This window comes from Ambystoma mexicanum, chromosome 13, assembly GCF_040938575.1.
Source record: "Ambystoma mexicanum isolate Mex_15411 chromosome 13, UKY_AmexF1_1, whole genome shotgun sequence".
Lineage (NCBI taxonomy): Eukaryota > Metazoa > Chordata > Amphibia > Caudata > Ambystomatidae > Ambystoma > Ambystoma mexicanum.
In genome coordinates, this window is record NC_090938.1 from 98,137,843 (window position 1) to 98,156,076 (window position 18,234).

The 18,234-nt window shown below is 47.9% G+C and overlaps 1 protein-coding gene across 3 annotated transcripts in view; it reads right to left on the minus strand.

Annotated features, from left to right (window-relative positions):
• PHTF1 (putative homeodomain transcription factor 1) overlaps positions 1 to 18,234 on the minus strand; it is a 596,971-nt gene that overhangs the window by 501,410 nt on the left and 77,327 nt on the right. For all 3 annotated transcript variants that reach the window (XM_069633361.1, XM_069633363.1, XM_069633362.1), the window contains exon 2: positions 16,792 to 16,867. In XM_069633361.1, the coding sequence (XP_069489462.1) occupies positions 16,792 to 16,836 (45 nt within the window). In that variant the 5' untranslated portion in view covers positions 16,837 to 16,867. The remainder of the gene's footprint in view (positions 1 to 16,791; positions 16,868 to 18,234) is intronic.

Below are 18,234 nucleotides of genomic sequence, written 5' to 3' on the forward strand. Positions count from 1 at the left end.
TTCAGAGATGTTTGCACTTCCGCCCCCTCTTCTGGATCACCTACAGCTTTTTGCATGGAAGTTTATGTATACAGCAACTTTGTCATTTATGTTGGCCTTGCTGTGCGATTCCCAACACACACCTCTGCTTCCCCAGGCACATAAATGCGCAAGTTCGTACTTCAGCCCTTGATAATTACAGAGCAGACCAACTTTAAAATGCCCAGAGTCCGAAAATGCCCAGAGTCGTTACTGAAACCTATCACTTGCTCTTCGAGAACCTGACTTTTTTGTCATGCAGGTTGCCCAAAATACCAGCCACAATTTAAGCAGCCGGCCCTATCTAGGGGGACCACATCAAGTCCACCGGCAACCAGTCAGCCCCTGAAAACATGTACAATGTATGAATTGTTCAAAAAGCCATCGGACTGAAAGGTCAACTTACTTAGACGCCAATCCAGCCAGTCCCAGAAACATGCAGCTGTTTTGAGGATTCTAGCAGCACTTGAATGACACACTAATGTGCAAAGGGCGGCAGTGTTCGGAGTAGATGGCTATGCTCCTGAACTTTCTTCCCCTAGAGGCGCGTTTGTTTCTAGGGTTACACCCACCTCCCCTGTACTTCTCCACCACCCACTAGTCATCCATTAGCCCCAATGAACGGACTAATGCTATTCCCCATTGCGTCGACTAGACCCTAGCCCGCAACCCTACAGGGCATTTGCAATGCTGAAACACTGCCTAAAATGTTATTGCATGCAACAGGGAGACTCACGATACAGACCGCGAGTCACTTGCAGCTCTACAGGCGATCTGGCCTCATCTGTGCTCACCCTCCGATGCAAATCAAGGCACAAGAGCAATGAAGCTGGAAAAGGTGTCCTTAATGAGTATAGAGCATGCTGCTGAACCTTAGGCTTCAGGGTCAATGCACAAAGACAGTCTGCCACAGTCTCAGGTTGTAAGTGGAAGCAGCTAACAAGAACAATCTTAAAATCCATAGCCCATGAAAGATGAAGATAAATAATGAGGAGAGAAACCTTGACAAACCATATGGCTTGGCTTTTGAGAAGAATATTGTTTTGGGGTGGCTACTAGGTAGAGTGGTATTCTAAAGGTGCAGCATTACATTTGCAAGCACAGCCTCAAACGACCCAGTAATGGCATCCAATGCAACTTAATGTCTTGCAAACGTCAGCCAATGTGATGTGCGGTCTTGCATGCAATGAATAGCCTCGAATGCCACAGTAATACCTCTTAAGTATGGTATAGTCACCAGATGGAAAGTGCATCCTTCATGTTTAGCTGCTGCCATCATAAGCCAAGTGCAGCCTTGTCGAGATTCAGAATATCTGGTTGCATGGGACAACTGAGCACATTTCACTACAGTGAGATTTGTGGTGGAGTTAAGATCCCACACTCTCTGTTCTTCCATCCCACGCCCTATTCAACCAATCCCTGTCCTCCCACCCCCATTCCTCCCAACAACCTAGTGCGGTAGATTGTAGTAAGATGCCCCACTGACCCAATGCAATTAGCTCTGGTCAGGTGGGGGGAGGAGGGGGTGGGGCCTATAATCCCTCCGAAATGGCATAATAATGTGTTTTAATATAGCATTTCCTGCCAGATTGCTCCTGATTCAAAGCACTGTCAAAACAGGATACCATTACACAATTTTATGAGACTCGATCAACCTTGAAAGGATATAGGAATCGTATCCCATTTTAGGACACTCTTTCTGAACCCCGAAAGGATGAAAACCTAGTGTGTGGTGGGAGCTTCTACAGGTAGGTCCCAAGGCAAGCAGTTTACCTCTGAGCTCAGGCGGCTCAGACAATTGCCATGCTGTACAGTCTCACATGTAGATGGGTGTAAAGACTGGAGTATCTGTACTTCTATCCTCTATATGGTTGGGACAAAGGCACAAAGCACCCCAGTCAAGCCTCTCAATTTGGTAACATTGCAGGTAGGTTCTAAAGTACAGTGAATCCCGAAGCACCCACAAAGGAATGTCCACACACTATGTTAGGTGATAACAGCTTTTTTATAAAAATTAAGGTTGCTACCAACATGGTCATAAATAATACACTGTGTACTCTGGTAGTTCTATTAAAAACAATGGCAAATATATACACTCTATGTGGTACCACACAATACTTAAATTCAGTATTAAATGAACTAACTGCAGACAGTTTCAAATAGACATGGGGATTAAGTGAGGTGTAACAGCATAGATTAGGGAAGAAAGGCAGGTTAGTTCTGAACAGTGGAAGAATGCTTTCTTTAGACTGGATACACAATTCTGTGCGAGGATCCCTGACCTGGGTAACCTGTAAGGAAAAAGATAGGGAGTAACTTATCTGGTCCTTAACTGCACAGTCGTGTTCAATAACCCTCTACTTTGTTCTTAAAGCTTATACCACCCAAAGGTACCCGAGAGGCTACAGGAGAACAGGATCCAAGGCAAATCTGGCTTCCCTGGATGATTCCTGAGGCTAGAAGTTTCTCGTCACATTACCTTTGGTGCCTTGTCAGGCGAAGTGGCAGAGTTTATCGGTTTCACTTGACACTTGCCTTTGAGGATGCACCCCCTTGAAAGAAGAAGCCACTGGGAGGCCGAGTCCTAAAAGTAAAATGGAACCAAAGTCTTTGTCAAGTGCAGCAGTAGCAGTTTTGCTCTTCGCAGTGCTCTCCGTTGGTCGACGATTTCTCTGACTGCAGGAGTCCTGGGAAGATTAAATTTGCTGTGGGCTGCTTAAAGGCTTGCCAGATGAGAATAAGACACCCAGGGACCTTGGACTATTTCTTGCAATGACGGGTGCAGAGGTCACTTTTGGTGTCAGGTTTAGGGATTAATCGATTTTCCAACTCTGTTCTTTGGTGCTCCAGCTGCAGCATAGACCCGTGGAGGGCTTCTGGTGACCTGGACTCGACCACTGGAGTGGAACACGGACCCTCACCAAGTCTGGACCCTCATGTCGTCTGTTGGAGTTTGGTGGCAGGAAACCCACCAGCGGACCTTCCTCTGCACTCAGCGACCCTGGACCTTCTCCAGCAGGAAAAAGTTGTCGGTGAGAATGGATGTCCCTTGAAGTATTGTTAAGCAGTTTGGAACTTTCAGAGCTCCGGGTATCAAGCAACACTATGTCAGGGTACCCCCTCTTCTGGGTGGGGGACAGCAACAGGCTTCCACAAACGCTCCTCCGGACCCTGGATGACACCAACGGACTTCTTCGACACGAGATGTCCAGGCACTCCTCTTCAGGACTCACAAAGACCCCTTCTCTGGACGGTGGCACACAGGACTGGCTCCAGGGTACTTCTGGTGAAGAGCAGCAGGTTGCCAGATTGTCCCTCATAGTGAGGTCTCCTAAACAGGTGCTCTCTGGATCAGTCATTGGAAGAACGCAGTAGTTTTCGGATTACATGAAGAAATTGCAGCAGCACACTTTTCCTCTAGCTGGGCTTCAAGGAACAGCTTCTTCTTGCTTCAGCTTAGACTTCAGCTTCTGAACAAATTCATGAGTGAAAGGTCCTCTGTTAGACACATTTGGTCGCCATTCACTCAAGCTGAGCCAGGCTCAGTGAACCAATCACGCAAAAGGGCATGCAGCCAATCAGGCTCACAGGGATTCAGGCCATTCACTCTACCCAGACAACCATAACAAAGAATGTGGATTGGGATAAGCACCCAGCCTTTGAGCACACTACATTCATGTCAGTTTTAGTCAGAGTCGTCTCATGCATTGTGTCACATACAGACACCCACAACACAGAATGGGAGTTCACGTCAGACAATTCACACAGGTCCCACCCCAAGGGTGTACCCAAAACACAAAGCCCCTGAGAAGGCTCCAGTCAGAGGAGGCAGTTGCACAGCCATATATGGTATTTCCTCCCAACCACCAGTCAGGGGGAAGGGACAGAGTTAGGGCTTCCCAGGACTTTGGGGAACAAGGTAAAAGGCAAAAGAAACCAAGAGGCCACAGTGGTCCTCTTGCCTTTCTTCAGGAATCCTTTGATTCCTAAAACTGGGCCTGGGTGCCCCAAAAATGGAGGACACTCAAAGCCATTGCCAAAACAGCATGTAGCTGCCGCCAGCCCATACCCTGCTCTGTGGACAACACACAAATGCCCAAAAACAAATAGAAGTGTCATGGCCACTGGTCAAGGGCTATTAACTGTGTGCCCTGCAGGGTCCCAATGGACCTAGTCCTGGCGCCTCTGCACCAAGCTCATTCAAAAGTGTGCTCTGCACACAGTATGCCTAAAGCATGTGCATCTAGGCCGGGCGTGGCCATACATAGGCATTGGAAGCACGTGCAGAAGACAGGGAGAGTGGCAAGGTGGGGCCACAAGGCAGGCCTAAAGAGAGTGGCTGGGGCCAGGCTATACAAGCCAGCCCCACCGCATGCTGGCGCTTCGCGTTAGTCTGCTGGAGCAGCGTAATGCTTACCGCCGTCTACAGATCCTTACCTGTTACAGTTCAACACAAGCATTGTAGTCTCCGGAGTCCATCCTGCATCTTACCTGGAACCAGCCACGCCATCGCTGGAAGCACTGCTACCCGCTTCCAACATTGCAGTCACCGCGCGCATCTTACCCGAGGCAAGCCACGCCATCACTTGAAGCAGCGCTACCGCTTCCAACTCTACAGCTACGGCGCGCCTCTTACCAGTCTCCTCGAATCCATCCCTTGCAGCTCCTTACATCCTTACCTGACCCGAACGCCCATCAACACAGAGTTATCTTCCGGCACAGCATCCTCGCGGATCCTTCCATCCGGCAGCCGGCAGGAATTCGGAGTACCGCTCGCCATCAAACACAGACGGGCTGCACCTGCAAAAGAGACAGAAACTCTGAGGTGAGTTCTTACCCAGAGGTGGTTGTAGCGATGCTGAGAGCGGGTAGGCTAGCCCTTGCCCAAAAATGTAAGAACCCTTCAACCCCCTCTAGAGCCGAGTGGCTCAGTAAGCGGTCATCCATTTTTCTGTACGACAAGCGATCAGCTATATGTAACAATCAAATGGAGTCTTTCCTTCTGAATTGGTCTACTGTTCTTCTGAGCGTTGATTGTGGCTCTTTGAAGCTATAGCTTTTTGGTATTGGTCGAGCCTGTTGATTTTCCTGGGGTTTGCTTTTCACCTGTGATCCCATTGAATCTCTGTACTAGTACCTGATCTCACTATGTCAGTTATTTGGGAATGTTTTGTCTCACCGCTTGCTTCCTTGTTAGGCTGTCCGTGTTCATCACCTGATACGACTGGTTGTTGGTATGGGTGGGGGGATGCAGGATTTGGTTTCGCTTCTTTGTTCTGTTTTGGTTTGTTTGCTGAAATGTTTAATAAAAACAAAGTGAAAAAAAAAATGACAGAAAGCACAAGGTTAGCAATTGCATAAACACTGGGCAGCGCAACTCGCAAACTTTGCACATCATCCGGAAATCCAACTTAACTCTTGTAGCTTTTCCGGATTGGACTCTCTTCCATCACCTCGTACTTGGGGGGCCATCTTCATACCTGGAAGGAGAGGAAAGGAAAATAGAATGTTACGGACAATAATCATTGGGGAAATCATCACCACGAATACAGACAATCATTGCTATAAAACACCTACCTTCAAGGCGGGATTGGTTGCAGCCGGTCTGGGCTACCACGCAAAGGACCCATGACGCAACTAGGTCCATCCACAGCGTCCCTGCTGAGAGAAAGTAGGACGGAGAGCTCATCCTTACACTAAAACAGGAGCAGTACCAGCATCCAGAGCCTTCGATTTCGCAGCAGCTGGGGGCGAGAGTCGATCCAAGGGAGCCAAGTCCTGGGAGGGCTCCAACCGTGCCTCAACGTCCCCGCAGAGACCAGGTGAGCGTAACAGAACGCAAAGCCTCTCCGAATCTCTGCCTGGAGGTTATGAATACCTCAGAGACTGACCACTTGGCCCAATTGCTGGGGGAACTACGGGCTGAAGTGCATGCCTCCAAACAAGAAACAAATGCTTCAAGAAGAGATCTAATTGTTGCTCAAGAACGAACTGGCAAGATAGGTGCTTCAAACTCATGCAGAGCAAGTCCCTTCATCTGGAATCGCACCAACCCCTTTGCCACAGCCAACACCACCAGTTCAAGTGGTACTCCCGGGGGCTGTACCTCTGGCCCCACCTGAACGGTTCACCGGTGACCCCCACAAATATGCCATATTTATGAATCAGTGTCGCCTTCACTTTTTGTGCCCTCCTGGGGCCTTCCTTAACGATGGTGCCAGAGTTGCTTTCGTACTTTCATATTTGGGAGGCAGCGCAGCAGACTGGTCCATACCACTAATTAACCAGGATGATCCGGTACTCCACAATTTTGGGGAGTTTCTAAAGGGAATTAGAAAAGTTGTTTGCGAGACGCACCCAAGGACCGGCTCTAGATAACGAACTGTTGTCCCTAAGACAGGGAAACAACGATCTGCTGACGTGCATAGCCACCTTTAAATGCCTTATTGCACAAACCAACTGGCCCAAAGAAAAGAGAACCACATTATTCTATCGAGGACTATGTGGCGAATTAAAGGACGTCCTAGCCCAAGTGGTCAACCCCCTGAGTGTTGTGCAGAATATGTTAATCTGACGGTACAACTGGATCATAGGTTACAAGACCGAAAGATGGACCGCACAAGAACTGAAGGGAGGTCGGTTTATATGCGACCCAGGGACAATCAAGCCAAGGCCCCTATATCCAAGGCAGAGAGAAAAAAGGAGGTAACAACAACTTTGTTTATATTGCGGCAATGCAGGACATTGGGATTGCCCAACAAATCCTCCCAAGAAAATAGTAGGTGCAACAGGGAACAGCAATGACGAACAAGACCAGACCCCAGAAAACGTCAGCACCTGACAAGTGTAGGGGTCCACTTGTCGAGCGAAATGAAGAAAGTAGTTCAGACCTCACACCTAGTAATTCCGATACTCATGGTCCACCACCAGCAGCTATCAAGGGTGCACGCTTTGGAAGCGTATATTGACAGTGGAGCTGTGGGTAACTATATTGATCAGGATCTAGCCGCACGAATAGGCCTCCCTCTTCGGCAGAAACTACAGAATCTACAAGTGGAAAATGCAACTGCAGTAGATGGTTCTCAATTGTCATCTGGCCAGTAATGCAACACACTGATAAGGTTATGCTGATGTGTCAGGAAGGTCATCGGGAAGACATCTCCTTTGATCTTATTGGGGCACCACAGTTCCAGATGATCCTAGGAATGCAGTGGCTAGAAACCCATAATCCCAGAATAGACTGGAAAACGCAAGTGCTCACCTGTCCGCAAGAATGCGCCAAAACTTGTTACCATAAGGACCAGAGAACCACAAAATCATGGCAAAAATGCTTCTGGTCTTGCCGGTGCCTTACCCCCGTAGTATTTGGACCATCAAGACGTGTTCCAAAAAGAACAAGCAAATACCTTGCCTCCACATAGACCTTACGACTGCCAGATCGACCTGGTACCCGGGGCTCAAATCCCATGCAGCCGAATATACGCTTTAACGGAGCAAGAAAATCAACACCTAAGAGCCTACTTAGACCAGTACCTAGCTAACGGATTCATCCGCCCATCTAAGTCTCCTACTTCCTCAGCTCTCTTCTTCGTACCCAAGAAGGAAGGTGACCTCAGAACGTGCATCGATTACAGGGCTTTGAATCAAATCACGGTTAAGAACAGATACCCTCTACCACTCATCCCCGAATTACTTGATCAAGTTGGGAGCGCTCAAAACTACACAAAACTAGACCTCCGGGGGGCCTATCACCTCGTACGTGTTAAAAGAGGCGACGAGTGGAAAACAGCATTCCAGACCAAATACGGACTTGAGTATCAGATGATGCCCTTCGGGTTATGCAATGCACCGGTAGCATCCAGTTCTTTATGAATGATGTACTCCACGAACTGTTGGATGTCTGCTTCCTCGTTTACATCGACGATATTCTGATCTAGTCACAGTCCAAGGAAGATCATGTTGGCCATTTAAGGGCGGTGTTGGAAAACCTTCGTCAGCACCGACTGTTTGCCAAATTAGAAAAATGCTCCTTCCACATCATGGAGGTCGAATTTTTGGGCTTCATGCTTACTCCACAAGGAGTTCATATGGACACACGTAAAGTTGAGGCTATCCTTCAGTGGCCATCTCCGACATCTACCAAAGGGGTGCAGAGTGTACTCAGATTTGCTCATTTCTACAGGCAATTTATCCCACGATTTTCACAGATCGTCCATCCAATCATATCCCTTCTAAAGAAAAATAAGAAATTCTTTTGGTCCGCCAAGGCAGAGAACGCCGTTCAGGAATAAAGCTTTCACCTCAGCACCTACACATCGACATCCTCGGCCTGACCTACCATATGTGGTCGAAACAGACGCCTCCAGTATTGCCATGGGAGCAGTTCTATCGCAAAAGGACCCAGAGACGGGGAAACTTCATCCCATAGCATTCTGGTCCCGTACGTTTTCTGCACCTGAAAAGAATTACGCAATTGCAGAAGATACCCAGCTCATTTTCAGGCTACCCTCGGCCTCCTCCTCTCCTTCCCTCATCTCGGACTGTCTGCCATCCATGACTGGTGTGCCACCAACGGCCTCTGCCTTAATGCCAGTAAGACTGAGATTCCACTCATCGGCACACCCACACGCTCCTTCCCTGCAGATCTCTGGCCTGCCTCTCTTGGCCCTCTTCCTACTCCCACCTGCAAGGCTAAAAACCTCTGGGTCATCTTCGACTCTGCACTCTCCTTCTCCCCTCACATCTGACGTCTCTAAGAAGTCACACTACCAGCTGCACCGCCTTAGATGTATTCTTCCTTTCCTCTCCTTCCCCCAGAAGCTCACTGTCTCCAGAGCCCTGGTCCTCTCTAGCCTGGACTATTGTAACAGCCTCCATCTAAAACTGCCTGCCTCTACTCTCCGACTTCTGCAACTTATCGAGAACAGGACTGCGAGACTTGTCCTTGGCCTCAAGCCGAGAGATCGTATCTCTCTAGGACTGAAATCTCTGCACTGGCTCCCAGTGGCTGCGAGGATTAAGTTCAAAACCCTCTGCATTGTACACAAGGCCTTCTGGGGCCATAATACCTTCAACTCTCTCTACCTAAATATCTTCCTTCTCGAGCTCTTCGCTCATCCGCCTCCAACTCCCTCAGGGTCAGTCGCTTCTCCAAGCAACGAGTTGGTGGCAGATTACTCTCTTCGGCAGGGGCCCTTCCCTGGAACAGCCTTCCTGCCTCTCTGAAACTCGAGGAGAACCATCTCTAGTTCCGGAAGCACCTCAAAACCTTCCGCTTTGCTTCTGCTTTCTCTCCACCCTCTTCCCTGCTGAATTCCTGACTGAAACTGAACTGGTTACCTGGCCACCCTTTCTGATCTCTGGCCCAGGCCCAGTCGATTGCCTACCTGCACTGCCTCCCTGGATACCCCTGCACCTGGGGACCATTTTCTATATGCCTACAGTCCCCCTACCAGCACTTCTGTCTGTACTTCCTTGCACTTGCCACCAGCTGGCAGTTTTATTTATCTTATTTATTCCACTTTCCCCATGTACTGCACTTCCCCCCCCCCCCCTCCTTTTCCCCGCTCACTTTTCCTTTTCCCCCCCTTCCCATGCACTTGCGCGATCTGAATGACACCTGGCCTAGTAGGATCGTTGTCTGTCCTCCCTTTGTTCCACCCCCCTTGCCTCGTTGCGCCTTGAAACACTTGTGTATAGGCGCGTTGTAAATGCCATATCATATCAATTACCGACAAAGAGCTCCTGGCAAGCAAAGGAGCATTCAAAACCTGGAGACACTATCTTTTAGGGGCAAGACACACGGTCACTGTTATCACAGATCACTGTAACCTGCAATATTTAAAAACAGCTAAGGCTCAATCTTCACGTCAACTCCGCTGGGCTTTATTCTTTGCCGAGTACGATTTTGTAATAACCTACAGACCAGGAGTGCGGAACGGAAAGGCAGACGCCCTATCGCGTATGGGAGAGGACAAAGACACCTTTAATCCATCAGAACCGATAGCCATTATTCCCGAAGAACGGATTCAACACCAGATTGCTGCAACTACCTGCTGGGAAGACTTGAAGACTGATCTCCAAGTACAGATGGAACAGCCCAAAAGGAATGGTTGAGTAAGGGGGAACCGTACTCCAAAGATAATCTACCATACTTTCAAGGAAGACTGTATATGCAAGAGAAGGAAGTGCAAACCAAGATAATGGCGAATTATTACGAGTCATTGGAAGGACATCCTGGAATCGCAAAGACTAGAGCCAAGATCCATAAAAACTATTGGTGGACCTCTTGGAGAAAAGAGGTTACCCAGTTCGTCACAACTTGCGGTGTTTGCGCACCAAACAAATCCCAAAAATTAAGCCCTGCAGCATTGTTGAGATCATTAAGAGTACCACCAACACCATGGCATACATTGTCTATGGACTTCATTACCGACCTCCCACCCTGTGATGGGTTTAATACAATACTGGTCGTGGTAGACCTATTTTCCAAAATGGCACTTTTTATTCTGCTGAAGGGGCTCCCCACCGCTGCTACTCTGGCCACAGTATTCCTGGAACAAATTGTCAGATTACACGGTTTTCCATCTGTATTGGTTTCTGACCGGGGAACTCAATTAGTTTCAGCCTTTTGGAGAAGGTGTTGTAAACTAGCCCAAATCGACCTTCGTCTATCCACAAGTCACCATCCCCAAACCGATGGTCAAACGGAGAGGACAAAGCAGACACTGGAACAATATCTGAGATGTATGCTACAGCAAACAGAAGGGTCCTGGAAAAAAATCCTCTGGTTAAGTGAATTTGCATACAACAACTCTATTCATACCAGCACTGGACAAACCCCATTTTACACAATGAATGGTCGGCATCCACGAACATCTTCCTTTGATCCACTTGACGAATTGGAGATGCCAGCGATCACATCCTAGCATAAAATTATTACTCAGTCTCTTAAAGAAGCTACCGAAAACTTAAACTGAGCTAAGAAACAGCAAAAGAAATTTGCAGACCAACTTAAAAGAGAAGCCCCGCAATATCACGTGAGGGATGAATATGGTTGGCATCCAAAAACATTCCATTAAAGGGACGTTGTGCCTTCCGGCCAAGATACCTAGGACCATACCCAATTAAAGCTATTGTGAACCCTGCAGCCATGAAATTGGATTTACCAGCCAACATGCAAATCCACCCAGTTTTTCATGTCTCTCTTCTAAAACCAGCGAAACCGGACACTCGAATTTCAACACCACCAGAACCAGAGATCATTGCAGGTGAACTCGAGTACGAGGTGAAAAGTATCCTGGACTCCAAGAAAGTGCACTCAAAACTTTACTATTTAATCGATTGGGAGGGATACGGGCCCCAGAATCGTACTTGGGAACACAAACTGAATTCGTCCATGCTCCACGACTCAAACAATTTCACCGGAACAATCCCACCAAACAGGGAACGGGCGGGGAAGGACAACCGTGAGAGGGGCCTTGAGGGGGGAGTGCTGTCATGGTCACTGGTCAAGATCCATTAACTGTGTGCCCTGCAGGGTCCCAATGGACCTAGTCCTGGCGCCTCTGGCGCTAAGCTCATTTAAGAGTGTGCTCTGCACACAGTATGCGTAAAGCATGTGCATCTAAGCCATACAGAGGCATTGGAAGCAGGTGCAGAAGACAGGGGGGTGTAAGGAATAAAGGATTGTGGGGTAAAAGAAAGCAGGTACGGCATAGATAAACTACACTTCCCAGTAGGCATGGGGAAAATGTAGTTTCCTGGGCCGTTAGGTCACAGCTGCTAGTGATCTGCAATTAGTGCGGGTCTTCATAACGGCTGCTCGCCCATGCTTCAGTGCTGTTGATTAATGATTGGAGAGCACGGGCGGCGGCGGCGACGGCAGCAGGCAGGAGCAAAGCAGACCACTTAGAAGAGGCGTGAAGGAGTCACGCTAGCTATGCCGTGTGTAATCTTGATTCCCGGGCTGCGGCGGTGAAAACTTTCTTACTGCTTCATTTATTGCAGGTCCGGGTCTGTCACGGATGACTCCCCGGGCCATAAAGTTAAGTTTTGCTTAGGTTTATTTACTTGCCGGGATGCGGCGGTGATTTTGGGGAAAAAACACTGACTTTCAATGCAGTTATGTTTTCGCTGGGCTGTGACGGTGTTTTTTTGATATGCCATGTAACTTTCATTTGAGTCCAGGCGATTTAATGAAGAAAGTCCGGAATTATGTGCACACTAATGGTGCTTCCATCTTTTGTAGCTAATTAGTGCAGAATGTTTCTGCCAGAGATATTATGTTCTGGACACAAGAGAGATATTGTGTCTAGAAAGCCTTTTAACATGGATACTAGGTGCCTTCCAAGTACATTGTTTCATGATTTATGAAGTATCTGAGTGGGTCAATGCTGTCTAGTTCATTATGCACGCAATATTGACATGTCATGATTTCTAATGCAGATGGTTTTTGTATATGCACAAGTTAGTGTACGGTTACGTGAATACAGGAGTCAGGTCAGGTTGTAGGAGTCATTATTGAAGATTTCCTTCAATTCATTAGGTGTTCTTTGCTTGTATATGTCTTTGTTTTCCCTTCCTTTCCCTAACTCCATCCCCTTTCCCTAACTCCATCTTCCCCCCATTGGCTGCCACGTGGCTACCTATATTCTATAGTCAGGCGCCCGTGCCAACCACGGTGGGAGGGGTCGATCCATTTGACTTCTGTGGTTAGGGAGAGAGGATTGAAAACCACTCTCCATTAAGTTCAGAGATTTTGACAGGGGGAGTGGCAAGGCGGGGCCTAAAGGGAGAGGCTGGGGCCAGGCTACATAAGCCAGCCCCACCCACATGCTGGCGCTTTGCGTTAGTCTGCTGGAGCAGCGCATAGCTTACCGCCGTCTACAGATCCTTACCTGTTCCAGTTCAACACAAGCATCGCAGTCTCCGGAATCCATCCTGCATCTTACTTGGAACCAGCCACGCCATCGCTGGAAGCACTGCTACTCCTTCCAACTCTGTAGCTACCGCACGCAACTTACCTGAGGCAAGCCACGCCATCGCTTGAAGCAGCGCTACCGCTTTCAACTCTACAGCTACCGCATGCCTCTAACCGGTCTCCTCGAATCCACCCCTTGCAGCTCCTTGCATCCTTACCTGACCCGAACGCCCATCAACACGGAGTCATCTTCCAGCGCAGCATCCTCAAGGATCCTTCCATCTGGCAGCCAGCAAGAATTCAGATTACTGCTCGCCATCAAACACCAACGGGCTGCACCTGCAAAAGAGGCAGAAAGCACAAGGTTAGCAATTGCATAAACTTTAAACGCAGGGCAGCGCAACTCGCAAACTTTGCGCATCATCTAGAAATCCAACTTCCCTCTTGTAAGTTTTCCGGATTGGACTCGCTTCCATCAGCTTGTACTTGTGGGGCCATCTTCATACCTGGAAGGAGAGGAAAGGACAGTAGAACGTTACGGACAATAATCATTGGGGAAATCATCACCAAGAATACGGACAATAATCATTGCTATAAAACACCTGCCTTCAAGGCGGGATTGGTCACAGCCGGTCTAGGCCACCACGCAAAGGACCAGTGACACAGCAAGGTCCATCCACGGCGCCCCTGCTGAGAGAAAGCAGGACGGAGAGCTCATCCTTACACTAAAACGGGGGCAGTACCAGCATCCAGAGCCTTCGATTTTGCAGCAGCTGGGGGTGAGTCGATCCAAGGGAGCCAAGTCCTGGGAGGGCTCCAACCATGCCCCAACATCCCCGCAGAGACCAGGTGAGCGTAACAATAAGGGGTACAAGGGTGAACCCCGTCCCATGGGTGCCATACGGGCATCCCATGTGTGATGTTCACCAAAAGGAAAACACGAAGAGCTGCACTGCCAGAGGCCCAGGCTGGACCTTAGTGGCAGAACCAATAGATGAAACACACACAGAAGTGGTAGGACAAGGACTAGGAGGCCCTTGTCCCTCCATAAGGCATTTCCACCATCATAATGGGTTACCATCATATGCCAAGCGGAGTAATTAATGCCACCAGATGGCAGGTGTAAGGGTGCAGAAGTAGGAGACTGGCATACAGCGTTTTTGGCTACGGACCTTCATCGGATCAAAATAGAAAAGTAAAAACCCTATTTGTGCCATTTTTAAGACCTCAGGAGGTCCGTCAAAACCAAATGGTCCACCGTTGTGTCAAAACCCATTTCCTCTCCTTACAATCAACTAAGGAAAAATGGGGCGGGGGGGGGTCTTCTTGATCCAGAAGAATGGCTCCACTCTTCTGGGTGATATCTCAAAGTTCATCTGCAGGGAAAAGGAAGTGTTCAAGGACACAACACAAACAGTCCCAAAAGTCTCTCCTCATGGCTTCTTTTCGCAATGTTCACAGCACCAGGAAGAGGGGGGTGGGGGGTAGGCTTCCTTCCCCAGGTCTTTCTCAGACTTCACACAGTATAAAGAGAATGGGCCTCATTCCGAGGTTGGCGGTAAGGGATACCGGGCACCGGTAAGGAGACCGGTGCCGGTAATCCCTTACCGTCCAATTCCGAGGTCCCTTAGCGGGTCCCGCTAGTGGTCGTACCGCACGTCCCTTACGGGTCCCGTTAGGGGACCAGGGCACTAATTACGGGCCTGCCATTAGCAGGCCCGTAATTAGCGCCTTCCCCATTCCCATTGAGCCCTATGGGGGCTCAAATGGGAATGGGGAACGGCATTCGGAATGGGGATTTACCGGGTCCGCCTAGGGTAGAATGTCCAGGCAAGTCCCCACTCCACCAGGTCGGACCAGGACACGATTTTGGAGGCAGCCATGGCGCTAATAGCGCCATGGCTACCTCCAAAGTCGTAATGATGCCCAATGTCTCTTGTTTGGCTTCTTTTTACAGTGTCCATAACTACCAGGGCGGGTGGGAGGGGGGGGGGGGTGACTCCCTTCCCCTGGTTCTTCTTAGCTTGGGTTCACCACCAACCTGGCTTATCAATTGCCCAGGTTCTGCGACTATGAAGATTAATGTCCACAACTTCATCTCAGAGGGAATGCTTTCCTTACCCTTGCTTACTCTTACATTCACAGCAAACCTGACTCACTTCTCTGCCACTTACTGGAACTATGAAGATCAACATGGATGCACTGAGCTGCTTTTATGGGTGTGGGTCCCAAGCTCACACTTTATGTTCTCTATGCACAGTCAACCTGGTGTACTCTCCTGTCAGGTACTGCGACTATGAGGAGTGAGGAGGATACTTCAATGGGTGCGTGTGCCAGACTCCCACTTTCCATCTTTTATGCACAGTCCACTTGGTGTACCCTCATGTCAGGTACTGGGACTATGAATAATACTTTGGATGCCTTTCCCACCTGCAAAAATACCTCTCTATCTCAGGGTACCAGACCCTATATTCACGGCTTTGTTAGTTTTCTCTTAACTACTTGGTTCGAGCCACAGTGCCTTCCCCACCGCCTGCATACTTTTCTCTTAGTCCGCGGTGGTCTTGGGGGTTTCCTGGCCACCTGTGGTCTGTCATGGGGCTTGCTGACCTTCGTTTCATCTGCGGCGGTTCCACAGAACCAATCTTCTTCTTGGTAGCGGTTGTGCTGCGCAGGCTTCAAGATCGCCTGGAGCCGTCGTCCGCCAGCCCGACGTCCCTTCACGACAGGGCCTGGCTCTGGAGCTTCTGGCTTCCTCTGTGGCGCCCTGGTCTGGTCTCTCGTTCACACTGAACCAGCTCGCAGTTCCTCAAGGCAGGACGGACTCCTGCACAAAGTCCTTCACCGCTTTTTAGTCCATAGTTGGGGTTCGATGTATCAGATAGTCTGGTCCGCTAACTTTGGTTCTGCATTGTACTCCTTAGTACTCTGCACCTCTTCCTTGTCACACTATTAATTGGACCAGTTTCCCAGGAGTCAACAGAGCTTTTCCTCATCTTGGTATTTTAAAGGGCGACTCTACTCGGAAAGTCTTTACTCTTCCTCGTCACATTACTAAACAGACCAGTCTCTCGAGTCAACAGAGCACTTCTTCATTTTGGTATTATGAAGGGGAAACTCTCATTGGGTAGTCCTTATTCTTTCTCGTCTCAGTACTTCCTATATTAGAGGCATAGGAAAAATATATAGGAACAGCAGGAATGTTACTAGTGTGCGTTGGTGCGGAAGGTGCGCTAAGACAAGGTGAGGTATGGAGATACCATGTTCTCCCCGGTCATCACTAATCCCATGGAGGGCTTCCCTCCCCATGAGATCCACTTGCGGAGTACCACCCTTGCTTTTACTTTGGCTCATTGTCACAATTTTTGTGGGAGCACTCCCTATTCTACACATTGAATGTTGCATCTTTTCATGCATAACATATTTTACTAGCCATGTTCAATTCTCCATTGGGCACAAGAGGCAACCAATACTCCTTGGGTAGACCCGCCAAACCCCACCACGATTTGGTATTTAAGTCATTTTATGTTTCATCAATTTTATTGGCAATGTGCTTCCAGGAATAGCAAATTATTCTTCAGGGCTTGGAGCACCCATGACAATTAAAATGGAAGTATTGTATTTTTGGCAGTGGTCAGTGATTAACGCCGCCCCCTGACAGAGACCAGACCGAACACTTTGGGCTGCTAGAAAATGTTCACACATCTTTGAAACCGGTCTGTTAATGGTTAAGCGACATCAACATGACAAAAATAATAAAATAAATCAAATGATCCTATGCCATATTTCATCCGTTTGCTTTGTCACATCATGCAATTTAAGTATCCATTTTAAATGGGGATTCCATTTACCTTTTTCTGGTACCAAGATATAGCACCTTGGTTAGTTGAGGCCATTTGTGATTCCAATCAATCATGATTCATTTCGCTGCAGAAAACAAAAATTAAAAAGACATTGTGTACTGCGGACAGACACCAGCAGAGCATCACAGAAACATTACCAAGTAATCAACGATTTGTGGGACGGAAAGAGAAATGATGGAAGTTTTAAGAAACCCCACAGAATTAGATACAATGTGGCAGATTCAGCCAAGGCAGCAATATCTGTAAACGGTGTGAGGGTATCTTAAAGAGCGGTATTCTTTATGTGGTGTACCTTGCGGTAGGGATTTGGAAAACCCCAACTCCCAAGAAAAGAGTGATATTGCCACACAAAGAAGTTGGACTGGGGTTGCATGTGTGAATGGGAGAAGGTATGTAAAGAATTCTGAGCTTGGAGGTACATTGACAAAAGAAAGTACTCATTTATTTTACTTTTTAATTCAATCACAGCTACATCCACTATAACTTTTTCAACAAGGCCTTTGGATAAACAGAGAATGGGGAAGTAGTTAGCAGTGCCTCAGCTACACAGAATCTGTACCTGGAGTTGTATGACCCTACTGAGCACTTTACTCTCTCGTCAGCCGAACACAACACTACATTGGATTCAATTCCCATTGCAAAAAAGAAGTGCTGTAGCTTGTGAAAGGGTACATTTTAATTTTGGTAGAATGCCAAACCAGGTCTACTCTCTATGGCGGGAACCATTTTCAACATTGTGGAATGTATATTTGTCAAGCCAGTCTGAAGGACCCTAAGCAGGGGTTACATCTTTCCTTTCTCCAATGAAGCCGTCTGCTCCTCTTGGAAGAGGGTAAAATGTGTAATTTTACTTCGTTTTTGTCATGAATGACAGTGGAGGAAAGAAAGTTCTTCCTTGCCTTGATGAACAGTCTGTTATTATTGTACATGGGATAGCAACTGTGTTTCAAGATCTAAGTGTTTTAGTTACAGTCATGCCATTTATACTGTGGAAACGGTATGCAATTGTGCAAAAGTTAAACATTGACATGAGATTAGTCCTAAATAAACATTCCATGCTGTTGATTTAGGAGCAGGTAGCTGTGCAAAATCTTACAAATGCAGACAATAAATTAGTTGAAACATTGAATTAATTTATGATTTATGTAGCATTCTGTTTGGAGAAACGGTTTCATGAAAACTCCTTCACTGAAAAGAGTTCACGATTGAATTGCAGGGATTTAAATTTTAGGAATTTGGCTGGAAACCATGCTAGCCTTTCACTGCTCTGACTAAAGCGTAAAATGGCCAACATGAATTTTTCTATGAAGCATGTGACAAAACCCATGTAAGAAGCGGGGCAATGTGCACTTGGCTCTTATTCACAGATTCCCTATTAGATTTTGGTGGAAAACATAAAAACACATATGCATCTCCACAGATGGCAAAAAG